Genomic DNA, 27873 nt, shown 5'->3' on the forward strand with positions numbered 1-27873 from the left:
CAAGATGCTCCACGTTAGTGCATGTCAATGATCCTTACACTCTGGAGCTACCAGACATTATTATTAGATAAGACAGTCTGGACCCAGTAAGGATCTTGGCAGAACTCTACCTGGTTTAAAGGACTTTCTCTGGGTCCTGTTCCTTTTCAGCCATTTTAAGACTGTAAAAACAAAGCACATGGAATACACATAACATGGAAAAGGATGGAACCATCATGTAGAAAAAAAAAACAACACACAAACAAATGGATGTAGTGAATGGGATGCAAACATTTAATTAAAAGATTTCACTTTCAGGAACTTCAGATGATATTCGATCAGTCAGCGATGAACCCAGAGGTGCCACGGCTATGAAATGAATGTTGCTGGTTAAGCCATGATATAAGAAATAAGAGAAACGATGAGGGTGGCACAGTTAGCGTAGAGGAGGATTCGAATTCGGCAAGGAGTTTGTACGTTGTCCCCATGGGTTTCCTCCAGGTGCTCCTGTTTCCTCCCACCCTTCAAAGCATACGGGAGTTGGAGGCCAAATGGGTGTAATTGGGTGACCCTGAAGGCCTTGATACCATGCTGCATGTCTAAATTTAAATTTAAAGCAAAGAGACAGTCATTGCTGTCAGCTTTTTGATATCTATTTGAAGTTTGACACTCAGACCCTCAAAGCAGCCTACTTCAATTTTACTCACCCATCTTAGCTCCAGAACTCCTTGATACCCATCATTATTAACAAAAGTACACATATTTCAATTTAACTGGGGCAGTCAATGTTTTGTGGGAAAGAATTACAACCTGTCATTTGTGAAGTGTCTGCTGATTTCACTCCTGAACAAGCAACATCTACTTTTAAACCCGTGTCCACTCTTTCTTGACTGCTGCTTACCGTTTCCCTGGCAGAAGCAGATTGTTTACATCTGTGTTGACGTGACTTGAGGTAAGCCTCCAATACAGATTCATGCCATTGCCACGTCAACCTATTTCGAGCTCTGGGATATAGAATAACTCTGCCCTGAGATCCTCAACATTTGTTATCTTTACACTTCTCAATTCCAGGACGTTCTTGGCCTCCCACATTTCACCCTCCAGGAGTCTGAAATCATCCAAATCTCTGCTATCATTGGACTAGGCCGTATTAAGACCTGAAAACACACTACCCTTGTGCTCACAGATTGGCTCCCAATCAAGAAGCATCTTATTTTTGTAACTTACATCTTGTTTCAAATTTCTCTTTCGTTTAGGTTCCTATGTGCAACCACTACACCTCTTTGCAATCTCAAAGCTTCCAACTTTTCATGCCACGTCCCCCACTACCCAAAGGTCCATCCATGAACCTTCTCTTCAAAGATGGTCCTTAAAATGTGCTTCTTTGACCAAGGGCAATATGCAAAAGTGCCGGAGAGGCTCAGCAGGCCAATCACGATTCTGTGTTACCTGCTGGGTTTCTCCAGCAATTTTGTGTACTGCACTTGGCCCCAGCATCTGCAGATTTTCTTGTTTAACTCTTTGATCAAGCATTAAGATTCCTGCCTAAAACCTGCTTGCGTAGCTCTGATCATATATTGTTTGCTAATCCTATTACATTTAATTTGCTGAACTCACTCCACAAACACAATTTCTGAGGTTGATGCTGCTGCCATTTTGGTCTTGCGTGTAGATACGCACTTTGAGGGATATGGTGGGGATATCAAGCCCCTGGAGAGGTCAAGAAATTATTCGAGTAGTAGGAATTTTGAGCCACCAGGTTCAACGTCATGGGCTTTTGCTAATGGAAACATATAGAGTGAGGAGATACAACTGAGGGTTTTTAAATGATGAAGAACATTTCTGAGTGGAAAGAAAATGTGGTACTGATTGCAAAGAGATGATTTAATGCATGAATGCAAATTTGAGAAACAAAGAGTTAACTGCCAATATTTCATTTTGGACAATTTCACTTTAACCACTATGTGGATGGGTAGGTCTTAACCCTCAGTACTTGCGTGAAGTTTGGTTCAATTACCTTTAGTGGTCAAAAACGTTTTTCTCAATATGATGTAGAAAAGTTGTTCCCGTGATAAGAGAGTCTAGGACAAAAGGGATTGGAGGGTGTCTGCTTAGGACGCAGATCTGCAGGAATTTCTTCAGCCAGAGGGTGGTAAATCTGTGGAATTCGTTGCCACAGGCACTTGTGGAGGCCAGGACATTTGGTGTATTTAAGACAGGGATTGACATATTCTTGATTAACCAGGGCATCAAAGGTTATGGGAAGAAGGCCAGGCAGTGGGGCTGAGTGAGAAAATGGACTAGCTTTAATTAAATGACGGGGAAGATTCGATGGGCCGAACAGCCTATTTCTGCCCTTATGGTCTTATTTCTGACTAAATTAATCTCAGACATTTGTCGTCTGTTTGCCTCAAACTCAGAAGAGTAGGATCCTGATGGAAAAGTCCTGATAGACTCATCTTTCACATCACTGACACAATGAATCTTGATCCAGGAATATTGCAACTCAGTCTTGGCCTGAGAGATTTATTAGGCCTGTAAGGTTCACAGTCCAGATTCACTGGAAAGATACCAGCATTTAAAGAGTTATATTATAAAAACTAGAGTGCTTTGTAAATTCTTCTGAGGCTTGGGTACTTTTCAGAAGCAGTCTACACGAGTTTCTGGGAACGATTTAGTAGTGAACTAATCCTTTAGGATATAGTCCTAATTCAACAGTAACATCTGCTTAAATTCCCAGGGAAAAAAAGAGCAATGGTAATTTATTTTTAAACAGTTAGAAGTGCATGAGCTATAGAACTCAAACAAACACAGAAAATGCTGGAAATACAGTTTGAAAGAAACATTGATTCTTGAGTGGATTTGATTCAAGTTCAAGGCAGACCAAATTAGTTCAACCTAACCACAATGTTGCGTACAACTTTCTCATGTCAGTTCCAAATCACTCACTGCAGAACCAAAACCACACTAACTAGTCATCGAGTTGCCATATACAGACAGAGTATGTGCGCGTTCAGAGGTCGAGCCCCAGGTTTTTGTTAGCTCATCCGCTTAAGCAGATGAGAGACTGGACTGAACACTAAACATCTTCAAAAAAAAAAATGTCCTCTACAACCTTCTTCCAAAAGTAAATGTCCATGGACAGAGATAAATGAAGACCAAGAAAGAAATAACGCTGGAATTGTGAGATTCCCAGCACAGCAACCAGGAGATATCCTGTTCAGAAACAGGTCATTCAACCCATCAAGTCTGTTCCGACCATCAAGCACTCAATTACATGAATCCCATTTTATTCCCTTCACATTCTCATGAACACCACCCTAGATTCTAACATTCACCTATACATTAGCGATGGGCGGTGGGGGGGGGGGGGGTGGAAGGATTTACAGTGGGCCATTAATCTATCATTTTGCAAACTTTGGTGATGTGGGAGGGAACTGGGACACCCAGAGGAAAAACACTAGGTCACAGGGAGAATGTTCAAACTCCACGCAGACAGCACAGGAGGTCAAGGTTGACCCCAGATCACTGGAGTTGAGAGACAGCAGCTCTACTAAATTACAGAATGGCAACAGGCCCTCGAGCCAGTGTCACCCAATTATACTCAATTGACCTGCACCCCGTATATTTTGGAGGATGGGAGGAAACCCAAGCACCCAGAGGAAACCCACACAGGTCACAGGGAGAATGTACAAAGTCCTTACAGACAGCGTGGGCTGCCCCTGCTGTCTGAACATTTAAACCAAAGATATTACTTGAGTAAATTGGGATGGAGACAAACTGAATTACTGTCACAAATTGAAAGTGGACATTTCCAACACAAACCAGAAAGACTGGTTATCTGAGGACAGTTAATCTTGCCTCATAAGACTTGTTTCCCAATCCAGGCAGCATCCTGGTAAATCCCCGTTGCCCCCTCTCCACAGCTTCCACATCCTTTCCATAATGGGATGGTCAGAAATGAACACAATACTCTAAGTGTGGTCTTGCCAAAGATATGTAGAGTTGTAACATGACTTCCCTACTCCTGAATTCAATCCCCCATTAAAGAATCTCAACATCCCCTTGGCCTTCTTAACCATCCTATCAACCTGTGCAGTGATCTTGAGGGATACATGGATTTGAACCACAAGGTCCCTCTGTTCATTCACGCTCTTGCCTGTACTCAGCCTTCTGGTTTGTCCTTCCAAAATGCTTCACCTCACACTTATCTGGATTGAAATCCATCTGCCAATTTACTCCTAACTCTGCATCCTGTCTATATCCTCTTGTAACCTTCAACAGCCATCAGCTCCATCCACAATTCTTCCAATCTTCGTATCGTCTGCAAACTCACTGATCCATCCTTCTGCCTTTCATCCAGGTCACATAAAAATCAGATCCCTGCGGCACTCCACTAGTCACTGACCTCCAGGCAGAATACTTTCCTTCCTCTACTGCTCTCTGCTTTCTTCCTACAAGCCAATTTTTTATCCACACAGCCAAGGTTCCACTGATCCCATCTCTCATGACTTTCTGGATGAGTCTCTCATGGGGGACCTTGTCAAATGCTTTGACCTGTACAAAAAGCATCTGAACTGAAGGGGGCCCAATATCCCGGTGGATATCCAATATCCTGCCTCATCCCTTCATATTTATCCCAGTTAAGCACTTTCTCAGTTTGACTGTTTATATCCTGTTCCATGGCTATGTTGAAGCTAATGGATTTATGGTCAATCTCACTGAAATGCTCCCCCACCAAGAAGTCACCACCTGACTAGGTTCATCCCCTGAACCAGATCCAGTGTGGCCTCTCCTGTAGTCAGTGGGTCCACATGCTGTGTCAGGAATCCTTCTTGTACGCTCATGTTAAATTCAGCCTCATCTATCCCTCTTGCAGTCAGTAGGTGCCAGTCAATATTATGGAAGTTGAAATCACCCATAACTACAACTCTGTATTTCCCTCACCATTCCAAAATCTCCCTGCTTATCTGCTCCTCGGTGTCCCGAGGGTTATTTGTGGGCCTCTACTCCCAGCACAGTGAGAGCTCTCTTCTTGTTTCTGACTTCCACCCACACTGACTCAGTGGACACTCCCTCTGCAGCGTCCTCCCTTTCAATAGCCATGATACTATCCCTGAACAGTACTGCTACTCCCCCACCACTTCTCTCTCTGCCATCCTATTCTTTTTAAGACACCTAAACCCAGGTACCTGCTCCAATCGTTCCCTTCCTCCAGCCAAGTTTCAGTAACGGTCACAATATTGAAGTTCCATGTACTGATTCGTGCTCTCAGTTCATTCCCTTTATTCCTAACACTCCTAGAGATGAAATGGACAAATTTCAACCCCTCCAACTGGCCACCTTTATGTCCTTCCTTACCAACTCAGAGCACATAGTGTCATGCTTTTGTTCTTCTTCCCTAACCTCTGCACTCATATTTTGATACCCACCCCCCTGCCAAACTAGTTTAAACTCTCCCCAACAGCTCTAGCAAACCTGGCCACCGGGATATTGGGCCCCCTTCAGTTCAGATGCTTTTTGTACAGGTCAAACCTTCCCCAGAAGAGATTCCAATGATCCACAATTCTGAACCCCAGCCCCCTGCACCAACTCTTCAGCCATGCATTCCAAGTTCTGAATAAATCTGATTATACTGGCAAACCCCTCTCTGGCATTATATTGCTGTTTCATAATTCAGAATACTAATTCGTGAAATATGTCACATCAACAGCAAACCATCCATGCTTGCTACATGAACCTTGCATGGTATTCCAAGTGGGAAATGTGGCACAAAGCCATCATAGCTCTTGTGGATGAGACCTTCCATCACATGGGGACTTCTGCAATGCGTATCTGATGGGTCAGAACAGATTCCAGCCATAAACTACCGAAAAAGCATCACTTCACTAAGCTACCGACCCGCAGATGTGAATATTTCAAAAACATGAAATATTTAATTTTTAAAATAGATAATTAACACTCCCACATCAAGTTAAGGCTGTAAATAAAGTATTATATGCTAAATGAAAACATACCCCAGAGTGTATTCTCTACATTGGAATGAAGGGAGACAAAGTTTCTATGCCAGGTACGACCTGAGACGGGTTGTTGGGGCATGTTCCTTGACTTGAGTGTTGGTGAATTGCTGTCACTTTGGACTACAAGGCTGGAGTCCAACACCAGTGTTGAAAGTGCAGTTGACATAAAAAACATCATAGGTGGAAATCAAAAAAAATCTGCAGGCGGTGAAGTGCCAGCATTTCTCCACATAAATAAATTGCGTTTCTATGTACTAAAACGATTAATAGATTACCATAAGACCATAAGATATAGGAGCAGAAATAGGCTATTCAACCCATCAAATTGACCCAGCCTTTCAAACATGAGCTGATCCATTTACTCACACACACCCCCGCTGCCCAGCCTTCTCCCTATAACCTGGCTAATCAAGAACCTCTTGATCCCTCCCTTAAATACACCCAATGTCTTGGTCTCCACAACCGCCTGTGGCCACAAATTCTACATGGCTCATCCTCAGGCTAAAGGATTTCCTCTGCATCTCTGCTCTAAGTGGACGCTCTTCAATCCTGAGTGGGCACTCTCTTGTTCTAGACTCTCCTAGCAATGGAAACAACCTTCCTACATCTACTCTATCCATGCCTTTAAGGATTTTCAAAATGAGATTCCTCCCTCATTCTAAATTCCAAAAGGTACAGGTCAAAAGCCATCAAACCTTCTTCATATGATAACCCTTTCATCCCTAGAATCATCGTTCTGAACCCTCCTTAATGTCAGCTCAACCTTTCTTAAATGAGGAGGCCAAAACTGCTCACAATACTCTAAGTGGAGGTCTCACCAGTACCTTAGACAGTAGCCAAGACTGCTTGCGCCTTAGCATGCACAGATGATATGCCTGAAGCACGCAAAGCTGTATTTGCTCGAGATGCCTTTGAAGACCTTCCTGCGCTCATAACCTTGGAAATACTTTAATCAGGATTCACATCACTGATTGAGTCTCTGCCTTCTGCATTTTGCTTGGTACAGCACCAATGGGAGTTTGCAGCATTCATTCATCTGCCCTTATTCATATTCTATTCCTCTTGAAATGAACGCCAGCATTGCATTTGTCTTCTTCACCACTGACCCAACATGCAATCTTACTTTCAGGCTATCCTAGCACAAGGACTCCCAGGTCCCTTTGCATCTGGGAATTTTCAATTTTCTCCCCATTTAGAAAAGAATCTGCCTGTTTATTTCTTCTACCAAAGTGCATGGTCATACACTTTCTGACATTGCACAGTATTTCATTTACCACTTTCTCTGTGCATACTCCTAATCTTCCCAAGTCCTTCCTGTTACCTCAAAACTACCTGCTCCTCCACACCTACCTTCACATCATCTGCAAACTTGGCCACAAAAAGCCATTTATTCCATAATCTAAATCATTGATATACAACATGAAAAGAATCGACCCTGATACTGACTCTTGGCATTAGCAACTGGCAGCCCAGCAGAATACGATGCCTGTATTCCAACTCTCTACTTCTGCCAATGCTCTACCCACACTAGTATGTTTCCTGTTATGTTATCTTGTTAAAAATAGCCTCATGTGTGGCACCTTGTCAAATACACATAACGTCCACTGCATCTTCCTTGTCCAGTCCGCTTGTCATGCCTTCAAACAATTCCAATAGGCCTCGTCAAGCAAGATTTGACTCCAGCTTCTTCCAAATCACTGACATCAGACTAATAATTTCCTTTCCGCAGTCTGCCTCCCTTCTTGGGGTGACATTTATAATTTTCCACTCCTCTGGGACCATGCCAGAATCCATCAATTCCTGAAAGATCATTACCAAAGGCTCCACAATCTCTGCAGCTACTTCTTTCAGAACCCAAGGGTATAATCCATCTGGTCTATGAGACTTATCCACCCTTAGACCATTTCTGAACACCTTTTCCCTTGAAATAGTACCTGCACTCACTTCCCTTCCCTGATACTCTTGGACATCTGGCACACTGCTAATGCCTTCCACTGTGAGGACTGATGCAAAATATTCATTTAGCTCCTCTGCCATCTCCTTGTCTCCCATTATTATTTCTAGTGCTCCCATATCTACTCTCACCATCTTTTAATCTTTATGTACTTGAATGAATTTTTTTCTATCCTACTTGATATTATTTTCGAGCTTACTTTCATACTTCATCCTTATGAATTTTTTTGTTGCCTTCTGCAAATTTTTAAAAATTCTCCACCTTTTGCTTCCTTGTATGCTCTCTTCTTTGATTTTACATTGGCTCCGGCTTCCCTTGTCGGCCACAGTGGTACCATTTTTCGATTTGAATATTTCCTCTTGTTTGGTATGTATCTGCACCTTGCTCATTTCTTGCAGAAACTCCATCCATTTTTGCTGCTCTTCCTCATCCAATTTACTTTGGCCAGGCCTTCTCTTATGCTACTGTAATTTCCATTGAAATACTGACTCCTCTGGCTATAGTTTACCCTTGTTAAATCTCAAATTGAACTCAATCGTTGTGTGATCACTGCAACCTAATGGTTCCTTAACCCTACGCACTCTAATCATCTCTGGTGCATTACACAATACCCAATCCAGTCCAGCTAACTAACCCTCTATTGGGTTCATCAATGAGCTGCTCTAAAAAGAAAAAGCCATCTCATAGGTATTCTGCAAATTTCTCTCGAGGTCTATTCCCAACCTGGTTTTCCCAATCTAGTTGCATGTTAAAATTGTCCATGGCCACCATAACATTGCCCTTCTGACACGCCTTTTCTATTTGCCATTGTAATTGGTTGTTCACACTCCGGCTACTGTTTTGAGGTCTGTATATAACTGCCGTGTCATTTTACCCTCGCCATTTCTTAATTCAACCCACAATGATTCTATATCTTCTGATCCTACGTCACCCTTTCTAATGATTTAATGTTATTCCTTACCACCTCTTACTTGCCTATCATTTGAATAAACTGTGTATCCTTGGACATTCATCTCCCAATGACATCCATCCTTTAGCCATGACTCCATGATGGCTACAACATCATACACGCCGATCTGTAGGTGTACCACAAGGTCTTCCATTTTACTTCTAATGCTGCGTGTATTTACGTAAATATACAACACTTAGCTCTACGGTTGTTGCATTGCGACTCATCCCAATAGCTGCAATTTTGCTCTGTCTGCCTGGCCTTCCACACAAATTCCCTACCCAGCTGTCTCTTCTTGTGCCAACCATTTCTTCACTTCACATGGCAAAGCTATCAAATTAGTAATTTGTTTCATTTTTCGCTTCTCTGGGATCAGCCCTAGAAAGAGGTAAACCTCAGGATGTAATCAGGACAAGGTTGTCTTGCTTCGACCCTGGTCTGTGGGTTCTGCAGTAAAGAGAAGTAATTTGTGGAGTAACATATGCTTCTTTGGCTTTTTAATGATAGATTTCCATGGATGGGCTCAGTGTCATCTCAAATGCTTTTTCTCTACTTGGAGGGGGTTTGGGTCAGTGATTCCTAGGAGTGAGTACAGAAATTGAGAACATCCTTGAATCTGTTTCCTCCCCTCTCCCCATACCCCCATCCACTTTGTAATCTCTATCTATGGATAGGAGCACAAAACAAGGGCAGGATCTTCCCAGCTGGAGCCAACTGAGTAACTCGGGCTGGAAATGTTGGCATGGGTGAGGGCATTGACATTGGTTTGCTTATCTTGCAGGTGAACCTGGAGGATTATGCAGAGAGAGGATCGATGGTGCCATTCCAGTGTTTAGGAATGCCTGCTGTAGGTAATGAAAGCCTCAGAAACATGAAAAAGTGCAGGATGATTGTTACCTAGAATACTATGCAGTTTTGTGAAAGGGTCAGATCATAAAAAAAATCCTTTGCCTCAGAAAGCCAATGGCTGCACGAGTGCAGTGAAGGCAATAATGAATTTCACCATTAGTCTCTTGCTTCATTCAGGGGAAATGGTGGAAGTTTTTTCCATGCAATAAATATTCAGTGGGTTCCTGACTATCTCAACAAATCTACATGGAAGGAGATAAATGTAAATAAATACATACCGTGTTCATTATTGTTTTTACTCGTCTTTCCCAATATCATTTCTTGCTTATGAACCATTAGTTTCTTCAGAATGGAGAATGATTTTGCTTGATGCACATTTATAAGCAAGTCTAGCTCTTTCAGGAAGCATAAGACTTGGTAGAGCAACTGTGGCTTTACCTTAACCGTAATGAGATTGAGTGGATTAATTCTGGGCATCCGGTTATTCAGTCTCTGGTCACAGGTTGGAAGTGGGAAGAAATCCAATGTCTTCCCCAAAGCTTCTCTCAGAACGTAATTAGTTACTTTAACAAGAGAATCGCAACGTAATAGTATTTCTTTTACTTCTGTCATTCTCTGGTAGATAGTCAGCAAGTTCTTTTCCTGCTTGTCTTTCCTTGGTTTTGTACTCCGTGCCATCCGTTTGTGTAGTGGGTAAACATCAGATGAGTTGGCTGTGATGTCGCTGGACATGCAAGATGCATTCCAGGGAGATCTTTGAATTCTTTGATCACCAACTAAAGAACAGAAATCAAATATTCAGTATTCTAAAATAAACTGGATGGATTGTGATACTTTATGATCGATTATTCCTGTTTATTACTATTATGACAGAGTACATAGATGTTTTTGGGAGATAAATTGGGAAAGGTTTGTTAGTGTAGGTCACATACAAACAGTTTAAAACAGATCTTATTTGAAATACTGGAGGTCTGCTCATGCTAGACATATTCGGCCCCACAGCCTTTGGAGAGTGCCCAAGAGACTTCACTAATGGATTGTTGATTACAAAAAGGCAACAGATGAAAGAGCTTGTTGGAGCCGCTTTCCGTCTGGAAGGTCACTTGCTGTTCTAAGAAGATTTTTGCAAGCAGAGAGAGTCAAATGGGCTTTCTCTCTGAGAGCGAGAGAGAGAGAGAGAGAGAGAGAGAGAGAGAGAGAGAGAGAGAGAGACACACAAACACACACACACAGATCACTTCTACAGTATTACAGTCAGCACCAACAGATGGAACTGGAACAGGACAAGCTGGAAAGCTTGAGGAAAATCCCATTTGGAAGACAGATTGTGTGTTCTTAGTTCAGCCTGGTCAAAGCCCTTGTGGTTCCTATGAGAGGAGAGGACTGGCTGTTTAACTTTTCACTTGGAATAAGGGAAACAAAAAGGAACTCTGTGATGACGTGAAAGAAAGAGGTTATCATCTGCAGAACCCTGAAGGGGCAAGTTTCACCAGCAAGATACTGAAGTGGCTGATTAAAAGAGAACAACAAATCTCTCTCTGAAAACCGACAAGAACTATTTACCTTTCCAGCACCAAAGCCTGGTGAACTTTATAAATGTTAAATTCTGTCCACAGTACAAAAATTGCCTGCAACCAGTGAACTTGGAGGAATGAGAAGTGAGATTAGATTGTGAATCAAAGAACTTTTCTGAACTTACACACACATGCACTTAGAATTAGAAAGGGGTTAAGTTAGGTTAGTTAAGTCAGTAGTGATAAGTTAAAGTGTGATTCTGTTTTCATGTTTAAAGATAAGTAAAAGCGACTTTTGCTTAAGTAACCATTTGTCTTGATGAATATCTATTGCTGCTGGGCTCATAACATTTTATATTCTAAAATGCAATGAAGACACACTGCATTGATGTCATAATATAAAGAAGTCCTGAAATACAAAATGCTGTATGCTGTAATAGAAACCACACCATAAAATGCAAATAATCTGATTTATGGATTCACTAAGGCATGAATATTGGGCAAAGACCATAAGTAAAATTCCATTTCTCTTTTCCAAAATGGTACCAATTAAAATTTGGTAAGCAAGCAGTTGGGGTCTTGGTTTAATAATCTTACCTGAAGGACATTAGTTGGGCAACAGCTGAGGTATTGCGTGCACTTTTAGTCACCATAACCACAGAAAGGATGTGATTGCAATGGAGACGGTTAAAAGAATAGTCACCAGAATGTTGACAGAGATGGAGTAACTCAGCTATGAGAAAAGAAGTTTGCGTTGGAATGAAGGCTAAGAGATCTGATTGAGAAATTGAGGGGCCTAATACTACAGATCGTGAGAATCCTTTCCCCTTCACAGAGGGCATAGATAAGTGTTTGTGGGGGGGGGGGCGGTAGAGAGAACTGAAAAAGATTTCCACTTTCAGGGAACTATATTTTTGTACATATCCCTAGGTTGCTCTGTTCTGTAACCCCCCCCCGCCCACCCAAACCCCTCCCAAGGTGCCATGTCACACATGTACATCCTGGTTTAAAGTGCATCACTTTGTATTCAATTGTGGTGAATTCCAGCTGTCATTCCTTTAATCTTAGTTGACTGAGATTCTATTGTAACATGAAGCAATCTTCATCACCGTCCACCGCCTCACCGATTTTGGTGTCATCTGCAAACTTGCTAATCGTGCTACTTACATATTCATGCAAATCGTTAATTTATGACAAACATCACGGGACCTAGCACATCTCTAGTCATAGGCTTTGAATCGGAGATACAAACTGCACTATCACCAAGCCAGTCTTATATCCAATTAGCCAGCCGACACTGGATCCAAGGTATTCTTGTCTTCTTGTTCAGCATACCATGTGAAAGGCTTTGCTAAAATCCATTTAAATAAGGTTTATCTCTATCCTCGTCAATTGTTGGTTATCTCTTCAAAAACCTCAATCATTTTCGTAAGATAAGATTTCCCATGGACAAAGTCATGCTGACTACCCCAATCAGTCCAAATGCAGATCAGATATTATTTAGTGTCATGTAATAAAACAAACAAAATATTACACAAAATTGCCTTTAGTCTGCCGTAAGGCAGACAAAGATTCACCATTGCCCGGCGCCCCTGACAAGGAGAAGCAAAAGAGAGACCCACAGAGTCACCGAGTATCCGTGGATTTGCCTCCAGTGCTCCTGCAGCCGCTCAAGACTCCAGTTCATTTCCAACCACTGCCCACCCAAGATGAGGAAGCTTCAGCTCCAGGGCCCTTCAGGAGCCCTTTTTGCCCTCGAATCCCAGTTCTGATACCTGGTTCTCATGAGCCAGTCTCCAGCCCCCTGCAGCCAGGTATGAGTCCTTTGACCTTGTCACTAGCATGACACCCGCAAGATAGTTTCTCAGAACCCCACCTCTTCCCCAGTAACTTGTGCATTATAAGAATTACTGAAATAGAAACAAAGTTCATCCCATTGGGTTCGTGAATAACCTTCAGGAAAGAAAATCTGCCATGCTTGGCTGGTTTGGCAATACATGACTTGGATCCACTCAACATGGTTGACTCTTAAGTGTCCTATGAAATGGCCTAGCAATCCACTCAGCTGTAGTGGTTCCACCACCTAAAGGAGCAAAGGAGAGTAAATGCTGGCTTTCCCAAAAACATTACATCAAGAGCAAATCACTGGATACTTGAACAAGTATCACAAAGACCCAAAAATTCATCTCAGTCCTAAGGATTAACTTAAAAGGGACATTTGTAGAAATCTGAAGCCGCATCACTTTTCATCCATGAAGCAGGAGCAGACAGGAAAGAGGGACGATACTAATTGGTTGGTTGAGCTGGAGGAGAACTTGGCGCTCATACATGCCTAATGCCTTTGTATTTCTTGGTGGTAGAGGTCACGGACTTGGAAGGTTCTGTTGAAGGAATCCAGCCAGTAATCTAGTGTACAAATAAGACTAACACGAATGTCTACTAGTGGCAGAGAGTATAAATGTTTAGGCTGGCTGATAGGTGCCACTTAGTTGGGCTGCCCTGTCTTGGATACTGTCGGGCAATTTCTATTTGTAGAGCTTCCCTTATCCAGGCAATTGGAGAGCATTCTATCTGACCTTTTTTTGACCTTTCTTGCAACCACAGGCATCTGGTTCAGCAGAGCTTCAGGTAAAAGGTGACCATTAGGACGTTGATATGGTGAACTTATCAATGTTAATGCCATTGACTATCAGGTGAAGATGATTAGATTCCCTTGTGAGAAACTTTCCGTTCTGACACATTGGTGAAACAATTCCGCTACACGATTCTGATGATGGGAGACTCGGTCTTGATGTCAGTGAGTGCTGGCTTCTCTTATTTAAGATTGATTTTTTGTGGCACTTAAGGCACAAATATTACTTGTTGCTCATCAGTCCATGCCTGAAAGTCAGCTATTGTGATAGTACAGATCTATCACCAATGTATATAGTGTATATAGTTACAGTATCTAGACTGTGCTTACAGCGATTGGCTGAGAGCTAAACCACGCCTACTGTCTGGGCCTTAAAGGGTTGTGTCCCTAGCCAGGTCGGATCATTCCGGACTGGTCGGCCACCTGTGAAGAGCTCCTGTCTTTTGCTAATAAAAGCCTTGGTTTGGATCAACAAGTTTCCAATAGTGGGAGAGTCTAGGGCCAGAGGGCAGAGCCTCAGAATCATAAACCTGTGGAATTTGTTGCCACAGGCAATACTGGACGTCAGATTGCAAAGCCTTTGTGCTGAAATTTAATAGTTTCTCTCGCCACAGAAGCTACTAGACCAGCTGGGTAATTCAAACTCTTTCTGGCTTTCAGGTGAGTTTCTAAGGGATGACGCCCCTGGTCTTGCTGAGTTCTGCATGGACCTTTAGGCTCTTCTCCAACTGCTTCCCCACCGTCCCCCACTAAATATCGGACCCTCTGCTTTCCTACAACTATTTTCCTTAATTCAGAGGCTGTGCAAATTCATGGACTCAGCGTGATAATCTCACAGGACCCAAAATGAAGAGATATTCTTTACACAGTTGTGAATCTGCATTCCAGTGGTTCTGGAGAATGCTCAGCCAATGAGTACATTCAGTATTTGGATTGGAAGTTTTTTGAACTTCTGAAGAACAAACATGGGGTAAGGAAGGCAACTGAAAATTAAGATGAAAAATCAGCCATGAATGGAGGAGAAAGTTTGAAGCCATCTAATGAGTGCATTCATACCACTTTATATACTGTATAGTTTCATTGAACACCTCGGCAAATTTACTGAGAGGTTCTCTACCTCCAACCACTCCCTAATTCTCTATTTTGCTTGAGAATCCATCTAGCTTCACTGGCTTAACTTCTTTCTTTACATAAGATTGCCAGACACCTGATTCTCTCAATGATGACATGCACCTTTCTCACATTGTGCTTCCTTCTAATGGTGCTGCTGGTTTCACCACATCCTCGAGTTCACGATGAAACCTTGTGTTCCTCCTCTTCCTTCTGATATCATTGCACCCTTCATTAGCCTCTCCATTAGTTTATGCTATACATTTCACCTGATCGTATTGGCTCTCTCCTCCACTTCCTGGTGTCATTTTTGAAGATCAAACTTGCCTCCCAAACATCACTGCAGTAGTTAACGGAGAGATTGTCTTAGACCCAAACTTCTTAAGGCCATTAACCGATGGAGTAGAATTGGGTCATTCAACCCAATGAGTCTTCTCCACCATTTGAAACATGGCTGGTCTTTTTTAAAAGTTCAGATTGATTTATTTTTATATTAAAAAAAAATGGAGTCAATTACAAAATTAAAAATAAAAGTACAAAAGTACATTCAATATTTACTTCATGCTGGCATTAACCCAATTCCCCCAACCCACCCATCTCCCCAAGGACCCCAAAGAAAATTAAAAAAGAAAGTATAGAAAGAAAAAGGGAACAAATTGGATTGCTGAATTGGACACACACTCCACGGATCACAAATTCATATTCTATTTAATTGTTCTTTGGAGAATATCAACGCTGGTCTCGAGGGTTGGGAAGAACTTATCTAAAGATTTATCCCTGAATTTTGTAAATATGGTTGCTAAATTTGTAAAAGTATGCCATACTTATTTCTTAAGTGGTAGGTAATCTTCTCCAGGGAAATACAGCGATGTATCTCTGCATTCCAACGTGCCACACCTCGATGTGAATCAGACTTCCATGCAACAGCTGTACATTTTCGGGCCACTGCCAGTGCAATTTTAACAAACAGTTTTAATTAAGATCTTAATCCCTGTAAAGTTCCCTTGTAAAAATAATTGTGGATTTTGAGAAAATTGAATTCCTCTAAAAATTTTCCTGAATCTGCCCCAAAAGGTCCTACAGGACTAAGTTGAATATAAAAAAGTTCCTATCTCCTCACCACATCTAAAACATTGATCTGAAAGATTTGAATTTAACTTGCTTAATTTCTGTGATGTGAGATATAATTGATGCAAAAAAAAATATTGTACTCATCTATATCTTACATTTATCATGGATTCTCCGTGGATTGTCACCTCGTCATGCTGGAGAATCTTGTGGGGTCCTAAGATTCCCGACAGCGATGATATCTGAAGCTATGCTCCTGGTAGGGCCACCCATAATGGTCCCTGACATAAAGAACAATCGAACAAAGTCCTCAACGGCGGAACAGGCGGGCGAAGTTACTTCAAACTCAACGGCTGTGAAGGCGGATGAAGGCTGCAACAAATCCATCAGCTCCAACTGTCATGGTTTTCATGCCATTGAAACTAGTTGGTTGATTTGTGAAGTATCGTGCATTTCTTGGAGTGCAACGTCAAGTACATGTCAAACAAATACACCTCTTTGCTCTGTGGATCAACGAACAAAGGCCATCACCCTCGACTACGAGGGATATCCACGACATTTATCATATTAGTCCTACTATCCTGACATAATTCAGATGACGCTCACTCGTCAATTCTTACATTTAAGTCTGATTCCCATCTCTGCCTGGACTTGTGAACCCCCTATCTGGGGAGGTCCCCATTTGAAGTAAAAGATACATTACTGAAGTAAATTTCTTTGTATTTCTCTTTTCAATCAACGTCTCTAAATCACTACAATTTGGTAACAACATTGTTGGGCCCAATTTGTCCCTTAAGTATGCTCTTATTTAAAAATAGCAGGAAATTGTATCATTAGGAATTCCTTATATATTTTGAAATTGTTCAAATGACAATATTTGTCCCTGCTCATAACAATCTTCAATATACCCGATTCCTTTACGTGACCAGATTTTGAAAATTTGATTATCCATTGTACATGGTATAAGCCTGCTATGAGTCAGAAATGTTTTAGGAGATAAAGCCCCTCCCCCCCCCCTTGTTCCAATATCTTCATTTATTCTCTACCAAGTATTTACTAAATGTTTTAGCAAAGGGGTTGAAGTTCAGATTTATTGATGGAGTACATAAATGACATCACATACAACCCTGAGATTCTGTTTCTTGCAGACCAGGCAGAATTTCTACTTATGGGTAGTCTCAACAACTGTACTCAAGAAAAGATATACATACAAAAGAGAGAAATGTAAACAAACTGACTGTGCAATATAGAAAATAAATATTCCTCTCTTGCCTTCTCCCCATTCCTTGGACATGCTTACTGATCAAGAATCCATCAAACTCCACTTTAAATGACTTGGCCACCGTTGGTCATTAAGAGCACTGTTATTTCCACTGGCCACCGTGACAGAGGTGCACCAAAGAAAAGGTACAAGGACTGCCTAAAGAAATCTCTTGGTGCCTGCCACATTGACCACCGCCAGTGGGCTGATATCGCCTCAAACCGTGCATCTTGGCGCCTCACAATTTGGCGGGCAGCAACCTCCTTTGAAGAAGACCGCAGAGCCCACCTCACTGACAAAAGGCAAAGGAGGAAAAACCCAACACCCAACCCCAACCAACCAATTTTCCCCTGCAGCCGCTGCAACCGTGTCTGCCTGTCCCGCATCGGACTGGTCAGCCACAAACGAGCCTGCAGCTGACGTGGACTTTTACCCCCTCCATAAATCTTCGTCCGCGAAGCCAAGCCAAAGAAAGAATTTCCATTACTCTCTCATAGCAATTTACTGATTGGTAGGAAACCTGATTGCAGCAGTAACTTTAATTTTGGAAGCTTGATTTTAATATGTTAATAAAGTTTTGCCCCGTCAAGTGAAAAGGTCACTTCATACCAGCAGCATTGAGGCAATGGTCTTTGCGTCCATTGGATGGTATGTCACAATGTCCAACTCACAACTTGCCAGGGAAGTTTTATCGTCTCAGCTCAGTCACAGGGCCAAAGGAAGTCCCAAAGATGCATTATGCAGATGTGCTCATCGGGAAGGCCTGGCTAGCAAACAATCTCAATGGTAACGGATGCTCCATCAAGCAGGGCCTTGCTTCAAAGAGAAATGTCATAACAAAAGGGGTCTGAAATGAGGGACAAAGAAAGTGAAAAGGCAGCTGCAGTTTCCGAGGTCAGATCTGTAGCGTTAGCAACAGATTGCTGGACCACCTTGGGACACTTCATTCAAGAAGACTTTGAATCGTGGAGCAATGATTTGGGAAGGTAGTGGGGGGGGGGGTGGGGTGGGCTAGGTAGTCTGTGATAAGATGATGGATGGGAGTGCTGTGAATTTGGGAAATGATGAAGGCATGAATTGGAGAGCACGTCTGAGAATCAGACAACATTGTTGTGAGGCTGCAAGTGTGAAAATATTATTTCTCCACCTTATTAATACCTACTTAACATAAATAATGTTAATGCATAATGAAATTACATCAAACTGCAAGAACTTGTGATGCCATGGAATGAATGTTTTGTGGGTATTGCACAGCAATGGGCAGACAGGTGTGCTCACCTGTGTGCCAGTGGAAATGAGGCACATTTACAACTGTCTGATAACTAATATATTATGTGGAATTCAGTGTGAGGTGAGACTTTGAAGGCATGCCGGTATTTGTGGGTTTCTTTTCTAAAACGGAGAGAGATTTCGTGAAGAAGATGCAAAAAAAATCCATCAAAATCCCAGAAAACTGCTTCAGGGGACAGGGTTATTGCAATACAATAGGTAGGAGTTTTAAGGATCATTGACAAGATTATCAATTGATAGGAAAGATGAAATAAGAGTTAATGCATCCACTACCTGTTTGCAAGGAAGAAATAGAAAATTATTTGAAAAACTGGTGGGATCCATTTTAAATCTCCCCCATCTTAAATCGATGCCCCCGACTTTTAGATTCCACTACCCTGGAGATAAAAGGCGATGACTATTTCATTATCTATGTCTCTCGTGATTTTATAAATCTCCATGGTGTTGCCCTTTCCCTCCTAAAATTCCAGCCTATCCACTTTCTCCTTATAATTCAAGCCAGCCAGTCCCACTAACATTCTCCAAATCTTTTCTGCACTCTTCCTAAATGAATGGCATCCTTCCTGAAGCTGGGTGACCAGAACTGTGGGCTCAGTAACATCTTTTACAGGTGTAACATGATTTCCCTTCTCCTGTATTCAGTGTCCTGACCGATGAAGGCATATATGCTAAAAAGCCTTTTTCACCACTCTGCCCACCTGTGTCCTGTACGCCTAAGCCTTTCTGCTCCATAATGCTCTCAGAGGTCTTAACGGTCACTGTGTAAGCTCCCTGTCCTTGTTTAACATACCAAAGTGCAACACCTCACACTTGTCTGTAATCTCAGATAACCTTCTTCACTGTCTACTGTACCACCAATTATGGTATCATCTACAAATGCACTAATCTAGCCACATTGTCATCCACATCATTAATACAGATGACAAACAACTGTGGACCCAGCACAATCCCCACTTACAGGTTTCCCATCATCTATTAGCACTCTCTCATTCTTACCATCAAACCTGGGGCTGCAGACTCCAGAGAAGCAGAGGACTGGAACAGGGCAGATTGGGAAGATCATGCCCCGTCTCAGAAGGAGAAGCAGAGGAGACCACCCGTGGGGACTGTGACCACAGAGGTGGACCAGTGAGGGGTCTCTGTGGCTGAGGGACCAGTGCAAGTGGGCGGGCTGTTGGTGACTCGAGGCGAAGAACCCACGGAAGCTGTCGGCCACTGGAGATTGCTTTTGGGAGACTAGCGCCGGGCTGCGGACTGCTGGAGACTGGCTCAAACTGGCCGGAGGGGTACCAGGTATCGGAACCGGGATGCGAGGGGATGCACTAAAGGGTCCCTGACCATATCTGAGGTTCAGATCTGGAGCTCAGGTCGCCAATGGTTTGGACTGGTCTCTGGGTGGCTGTGGAAGCACTGGAGGTGAATCTATGGACATTCAGTGATTCGGGGAGGGGGGGGGTTGGGAGGGGGGTTCTCTTTTCCTTCTTTTTCTCTGACTGTGAGGCGCTTAGGCAATTTTTACCGTTCGCGAATTGGTCTGCCTTGCAGTAGGCAAAAAGGAATTTCATGTAGTAGGACATTAGTTTTATTACTAAGACAATAGATGAATCTTGATCCCAAAACCAACTCTCCTTTCTAGGCAATCTGGTCTTTTCAACCAGTCTACCATGCAGGATTTTGTTAAACCCCTCGCTAAGGTTCACGTAGACAACATCTAACACCATGCCCTCATCAATCTTCTTGGCCATTTCTTTAAAATAAAACAATCAAATCTGTGAGACCCTCTTTACATTGCACACCATCATGTTGACTCTCCCCAATCAGCCCTTGCCTTTCCAAAATGCATGTCCCTCAGAATCCCCTTAGGTATGATCAAAATAATGGCCTCCAACATAAAAATTCTGACAACTGACAATATTGTTGTATATTTTAAATTCAAGAACATATCAGATTTTACTGACGGCATTGGTGCTTATTTAAGAGCATTGATATATTCATGATCAACTTAGCATTTGAAATAAAATACACAAAATCGCTACTAAGGATTCTAGACAGAAAAGGTGACGTCAATATTGATACAGTAACAATTTGCAGCAAGTTGTAATGGGGAAAAAAAGACAAGAGACCAATATGTTGTATTCATAAAAGAATTTAATGGGATAAGTGCCAGTCCACTATCCTGAGGGGAAAAGAGTTTCCGTTGGCAAATTACTTGTAGTCTTGAATGACTAAAAAGCTTTGCATAAGGCTGAAAGAAAAAGGCATTTGTAAGAACCAACACCCAGAACCTGACAACTACTGGCCACAAATTAGTAAAATCTTTACAAAAGCCCAACGTGCCTGTCCCAACCAAGCTAAAATATAAAATAACAGAGATATTAATGGAGGGAAGAGAAAAAGCACATGGTTTTCAATGCTTGATTTTGAACATAAAATTGTGGAATACTTCAGAAATTGCAAAAAGCTCGAAACTATTGAGAATGCACATGGTAAATGCTAGAGGAACCCAGCAGGTCTTGCAGTGTCCACGGGGGTAAAGGTATGTTACTGACGTTTTGGGCTCTGAGCCGTTCTTCAGGATATAAGCAAAAAATCTTAAGACGTGCATTTGTCACGACTCACTGCCAGATCTAGTTCAAGCAGGATAATCAAGTTTGTGGATGATACAGCAGTCGTTGGCCTCAGTGGCAACAAGATGAGTTGGCTTACAGAGAAGCGGATGTAGGCTCATAAGATGGTGCGAAAACAAAAACCCGAATCGCAACATGGACAAGACAAAGGAGATGATCATGGATTTCATAAAGATGAAGGTCAACCCCTCTCCACTACATATCAATGGCTCCTTGATGGAGAGAGTGGAGAGCACATTTTTTGATATGCAAGACTTAGGTTGGACCCAGAACACCTCCTCTTTTCCCAGGAAGGCACAGCTGTGTCTATACTTCCTAAGGAGGTGGAGGAAGGCAAGGCTACTGGCAACCTTTTACAAGTGCACATTTGAGAGTGTCCTATCTGGCTGCCTCATTGTGTGGTTCAACAGCTGCAAAGCATCGGACCAGAACTCAATACAGAGGATCATCAAAACAGCCAAAAAGATCTCTGGGGTTACCCTTTCCTCTATTGACAACATTCACCAGGAGTGTTGCTTAAATGGACCCTTTCCACCCACCACACGGGATCTTTGACCCACTACTATCGATAAGGAGGAACAGGAACATCAAAATCAGGACTGCCAGGCTGGGAAATAGCCTCCTCCTGCAGGCTCTGAGATTGATGAACAGTATCCTGTTACTCCAAAATATTTATATCTATTTTCTTTATCTTTATGTACAATCTGATTATTATGAACTGTGTGCGTGCGCGCGCTGTGGTCTAGAGAAATGCTGTTTCGTCAGGTTGTATATGTACAGTCACGTAATAAACTTAATGGCATCAGAAATGCAAGAGGAGAGCAGTTCTGTGATCCTTGACACCATAGCACAACTAATCATCTGCTGTGATGACCTGCAAGCTGGTTAAATATGTCAATATTCTGAGGTTCCATTGCAACATTCAGATATTGAGCGGCTGATACCTGTGTTGCCATGAAGGCTGAATCAATAGGCATCAAGCACTGTAATGCAGTTGCATACATAGACTAGATGTCCAAATAGAGTTGCCACTATTTCCATACTGGAGAAGTATGGGCTCCAAGCTCTGAAGCTTTGCAGAAAACCCTGTGCACAGTGGTTCTGGATGGTTCCATGGCTCTGAGGCCAAAGAGCCTCTTCTAGAATTGCAACCGAGTTCTTGGGGTTCATCTGCAAACACTGACTGCCTGAATTTGCTGAGCCTGTCCACTTTCTTCTGAAACCTCCAGTGGAACATTCACTAATGACCTGCTAATATAATGCTTCTCAGCTCAGATTTATTTCCTATATATCTGTCTTCATCTCCATAAAACAGCACCTCTACAGAACTGCAGGCTAGTTTTATGCAACATTAAGTTAGCTACTAACAATATTTATTCTTGTTCTTGCTTCCATGACCACCAGATTTACACCAAATCAACTCTGAAATCGTGTTGATCAGGCATCATGAAGTCATTGCACTGTTTGTATTACAATCGAGAGTTGTAGGTTAATTCATATCGAGATACCACTGTCTATTTTCAAAGGAGCTTTGAATTTAGGCAGTAGGCAGAAGCAAGCTTCTAATCAGCAAGCTGACTGGTCGGTCCCTTGCATATCTCTTGTTGCTTGAGGAACAGTGTGTTAGCAACATAATACTGACAGCAGTTTATTTAGTGAGACATTGCTTTTTCATGCATTGCTATTAGACAGGGTGGGTTTAACTAGAACTTTACACCAAACCCAGCATGTACTCCCAGCTGTTCAGTGACTATGAAGTACGCCCTTTGGCCTGTTCCCAATGCAAAGCAACAAAACAAAGTTCTTTTAGAAGTTGGGTTTGGATGCCTTCTGACAGATACTATAACAGCACCCAACAATTCCTTCAGCTTGAAGGCCTACGAGATGCCCCTTGCTTTTATGGAGATCAGTGATTTGCCAGTTTAGATTTATCTTCAGATTTAAAACAAACTGGTGTTATGTTTAGAAAAGATGTAGTCTTGAGTTTAAACAGCATGATGAACATATTTTCATCAATGATCTGTACACGGTTTACCTAAAGCCCACTGAAGTGAAGTTTCATCTTAAAATATACAAAAGAATATCCAAAGAAAGTACAGTAATATGAAAATTATAGGAGAAATTCATCCAACCTTTTTTTTGCTTCATCTTCTGATACTACACAATTGTTTAATTCTTTCTGTGATGACATGGGATCTCTACCTTAACTTCCTAAGATTATGTATCCTACGTTCATTTACTTACCTTGATGTTATATCATTGAATAGCCAGAAAAACCCCCCAGATTTAAAATGACTAATAGAGCTAGTAATTTGTGGACAAGTGCTCACAAATGTGAATAGGAACTTCCCAAGTCATAGCACCTATCCGACTCATAGAAAAGGATTCATTTTATCCACTTTATCAATCCCTTTCCAAATCCAAAACATCTATTGTAAAGGGAATACGAAGTCAACCTACAACAGAGTCAGGTTTTACATATTTTTGGTCTTGAATTTTTTGGAGTACTGACCATACCTCGGGGCAAAGACTCAAGGCAAATAGGGTCACAAGAAAAACAATTTGTATCTTTTCTCCACACAGTCAAACATTCTAAAATTGTCCAAGACACATTATTGAACAATTGTTCAGTGTCACAAAATGTTAAAGTCGGTCAAGTGTTTCACTGTACCTCAGGATGCAGGACCGCAAACAATTTAAGTAAAATTGCTCGGACAACGGAACCTGAGGGATTCTGGCAAGGCGCACGTACAGTTTCTACAACTGCACGCTATCTCACTGCAAAGGGTCATATTCCCTCACTCTCATATGAGATAACATTTCATTATCTTTTTTTTGATCATTAAATGTCATGTACCACTAGCTATCTCTAATCTCCTACTATTTCTAACCTTTCATCATTTAAAATACGCTTGGATTGATCCTTTCCCACCCTCACAATGAAACTTTACTGCTACAGATTTCTTCACTCAATTGTTCCATATTACCAGTAAGTATATGCTTTTAAATACACTAATTATACCACCCATTTCATTTCCTAAGCAGGTTTAGCTATGTGGCATTATCTGACCACTTAAATACTGATACGTGAGGATTCCAAGGGTGACTTGTCTAAATGCAGGTACATATCAATTATTAATACTCTCTGCCTTTCACTCGAGAACCAAATTCCTAACCAAGTCAACAGCTTCACTTCAAATCTGAAGGTTTCTATTTCTAACCAAAGAGGCTATAATAAGGAACCTCACTGAAAACCTTTTGGAACTTATATATAAACTGCATCCAGAGACAATATAACCTACAACTTTAATTACCATCCCCCCCCCCACCCAAAACAAAACCCATTTAGTCCTGCCTTGAACTGGATCTCTCTAATCATCTCAGCCTTCACACAGTATGCCTAATTTTAAATGTTTTCCAGAATACATCATGTTTAAAAAAAAATCCTGGTTTTTATATGTTGTTAATCTCTGAACAAGAGAACTTTGGAAGATTACAGCTAAACATCTGCCAATTTACATGCCTTTAAATGCCATTATATTTTTCTCCACCATCTTCTTCCTTACTTGAACTGAGTGAATTCCAGTCTTTATTAGTTCGCTGAGATGCCGGATGTACCATCATTCTCTATCCCGAAGGCCATCACATGCTCTGCCACTGCTCTATTTTCTTTGCAATGTTACACCATCTGTTTTATATGAGACCAAGTCATTTTATTTATCTTTGTTTGTTAAGATTTACATTTCTTGCAGACCCCTCAATCTTTATTATTTATACTTAATGGTCTTTTCTTTGGGGTTAAGGTACATCTCAGTATTTATATTGATCGTGATTCTTCACTCTATTTATCTTCCTTTTTTATTTTGGCAGTATTCATTGCTCTGTCTGGCTTACCTTTGCAATATTTTCCTTGGAATAACTGTATCTTGCCATTCCAGTGAAGCAATCCCAGTGCAGCTAGAGCAAAAACTGCAACATACAGTGGGTAACCTGCAAATTCTCTTGCTCTCCCTGGGCTAGAAAATATTCTCCTCCTGTCCTCCGGCCGACGATCCTTAGGCATGAGAAGCTTGGACGCGGCCTCTGATGCGGGCAAGTCACTTTGGAGTAGCATCTGCTTTGGATAAGGCAACAAATGAATGGACTGTGGTGTGGTGTGTGGTGAAAACCACTCCGCTGTACAGTTGGTGCAATGGTCTTTGAGAGAAGGCCGGACCTTGGGACTTCCATCGGTTTGCATTTCGAATCTGTAAATGATATTGGAAAATCAAAATCAACCTTCTGCAACCAACTACTTGGCACAGTGAAAACCCTATAACCCTGACTCAAGATTGTTGCAGGAGAGCCATTGGGAACAGAATTGGCATGGGCTGCTGAAGGGACAGGGAAGAATTGTTGCCTTCAGGTGAGAACATCTACATGTGGGATCTGAAAGCCTTTCCAATGTCTCATAGGACTTCATCTCTTCACCAAAAATCCAAATCTTTTGCATGATCTTACATTGCTATTTTCCAGGAGTTTGGCATTTGCTTAAAGCTGCTCTTCTGGTTTTTTGGCCTGAAATGTCTCTCTCCACCTGCTCAGCATCTCCTTATCACCGCTAATCAGAAAAACGAGTGGCAAATCGTTTGCAAAGGGTCAGGCTGGAAGATTTCAGACAATAAATATTAGTTTCTGACTTCAGGAACTCCATTGGTTCTGGGTCTCAAGAACGGCCATATAACAAGCTAAATTCAGGAAGACGAAAGAACACAAATGGGGCTCCTAAAAAATTCATGACCTTCATCGTTGCGGAGACTGGACGCTTTAATCATCCAGTCAACGGCTTCCTTGAAGCAAGAATCTCAAAAGGCAATTGGAGGGTCTCACCTTCAAACACTCATCTGGGTCGTTGAACCTCTTTCCAAATCTCACCAGATGAGTAAATTTCGGCGAAACAAGTTTCATATTGAGTTAATGACAACGGATTTCCCAGTGGCAACGTTTCATTTAAAGGGGTTTCAAAGCTGACAGTCCCTTCTCACCACCCCCCCCCCCAATTCCCCCAACACACGGTAAAGAGTTAATTGTCAGTCACTTACCTTGGTCCAATTAGATCCCCTCCGGCAGTTAATCTGAAGGATATGGCCCTGGTTTCCTTCCAGGCTGGAGATCAACTATTCTCTCTGCCGTCTTCTCACTCTCCTGCCAATTTTGGGCTCCAGCAACTTAACAACATCCCAGGCGACGAACTTCAAGCTGGCTCGCCTTGCGACTGAACTTTTGGAACGGGGAGTGGTGGGGGGAGACAGCGAGGCAGGGTTAACTCATCAATGGAACCAGATTGTTTCCTCTCTGCGCGGCGGGCAGATCAACACTTCTGCTTGCACCATGTTGGAGTCTCTCCCGACCGAGGGTGGATGGAACTGGGAGCCTCTCCCGACCGAGGGTGGACGGAACTGGGAGCCTCTCCCGACCGAGGGTGGATGGAACTGGGAGCCTCTCCCGACCGAGGGTGGACGGAACTGGGAGCCTCTCCCGACCGAGGGTGGACGGAACTGGGAACCTCTCCCGACCGAGGGTGGACGGAACTGGGAACCTCTCCCGACCGAGGGTGGACGGAACTGGGAACCTCTCCCGACCGAGGGTGGATGGAACTGGGCGCCTCTCCCGACCGAGGGTGGATGGAACTGGGAGCCTCTCCCGACCGAGGGTGGACGGAACTGGGAACCTCTCCCGACCGAGGGTGGACGGAACTGGGAACCTCTCCCGACCGAGGGTGGACGGAACTGGGAACCTCTCCCGACCGAGGGTGGACGGAACTGGGAACCTCTCCCGACCGAGGGTGGATGGAACTGGGCGCCTCTCCCGACCGAGGGTGGATGGAACTGGGAGCCTCTCCCGACCGAGGGTGGATGGAACTGGGAGCCTCTCCCGACCGAGGGTGGATGGAACTGGGAGCCTCTCCCTGTCAGTGGGAGGATGGCAGCGAAGTCCCGGGACCACCGAGCCGTTCAAGAACAACGCGCACGAAAGGGCTGAAAGCCTGAGAAGTTGATCAATTCCTTTACACTTTCTCTTGACGAAGATATTTAAAGTCCGACTTTCTTTGGTTTAGTCGGACGCTCTTTTCCCTATGGGATGATTTTGCTTTGCATTGACAGGGGAGGACGCAGGTAACGAAGCTTGGAAACGGGACGCGAAATCTCAGCGGCTCCCGGGACGGATCTCGGCTTCTCGCCCCGTCAAACCTTGCCCCGTCGGTGCTGGAAGCCCCGGCATCAGCTGGCAGGGTCGGAGGAGCGAGCCTCGGCAGCCCAGCTTGGCGGCTCTCGCTCGGGGCCCCGCCGATTGCCGGTGCTAACCCTGCACCGGGTGGGCGAAGCCGGCACGATGGCAGCTCGGCTTTACTGTCGTCGCTCAACGTGCAGACGAAATGAAGATCAACAAATGCGAGAGGCAGAGAAGATCTACTAAAAGGAGGAGCACGTTGTCAAATCGGTGATCAGACTTGGTGGGAACCGTCTGAAATTCGAAAAGCCATTACTGAAACACTCAGCATCTGTGGAAGAGAAACGGTCAGTGTGAAAGGCCGAGTTATTTGGAGTTGGAACTATTCCAGAGGGAGAAACACATGCTGG

General features: G+C 42.8%; 1 protein-coding gene across 1 annotated transcript; it reads right to left on the reverse strand.

The window, feature by feature from the left end:
- On the reverse strand, positions 1–27790 carry LOC138749618 (uncharacterized). Its single transcript, XM_069911254.1, has 5 exons — positions 27484–27790; positions 26335–26512; positions 25148–25500; positions 10030–10527; positions 1–161 (listed from the first exon to the last, which is right to left on the reverse strand). Exons 3-5 carry the CDS (start codon positions 25491–25493, stop codon positions 64–66), a joined length of 942 nt encoding a protein of 313 aa, XP_069767355.1. The 5' UTR covers positions 25494–25500; positions 26335–26512; positions 27484–27790; the 3' UTR covers positions 1–63.
- Between the last annotated feature and the right edge of the window lie 83 nt (positions 27791–27873).

This window comes from Narcine bancroftii, chromosome 14 (genome assembly GCF_036971445.1).
Source record: "Narcine bancroftii isolate sNarBan1 chromosome 14, sNarBan1.hap1, whole genome shotgun sequence".
NCBI classification, from domain to species: Eukaryota; Metazoa; Chordata; class Chondrichthyes; order Torpediniformes; family Narcinidae; genus Narcine; species Narcine bancroftii.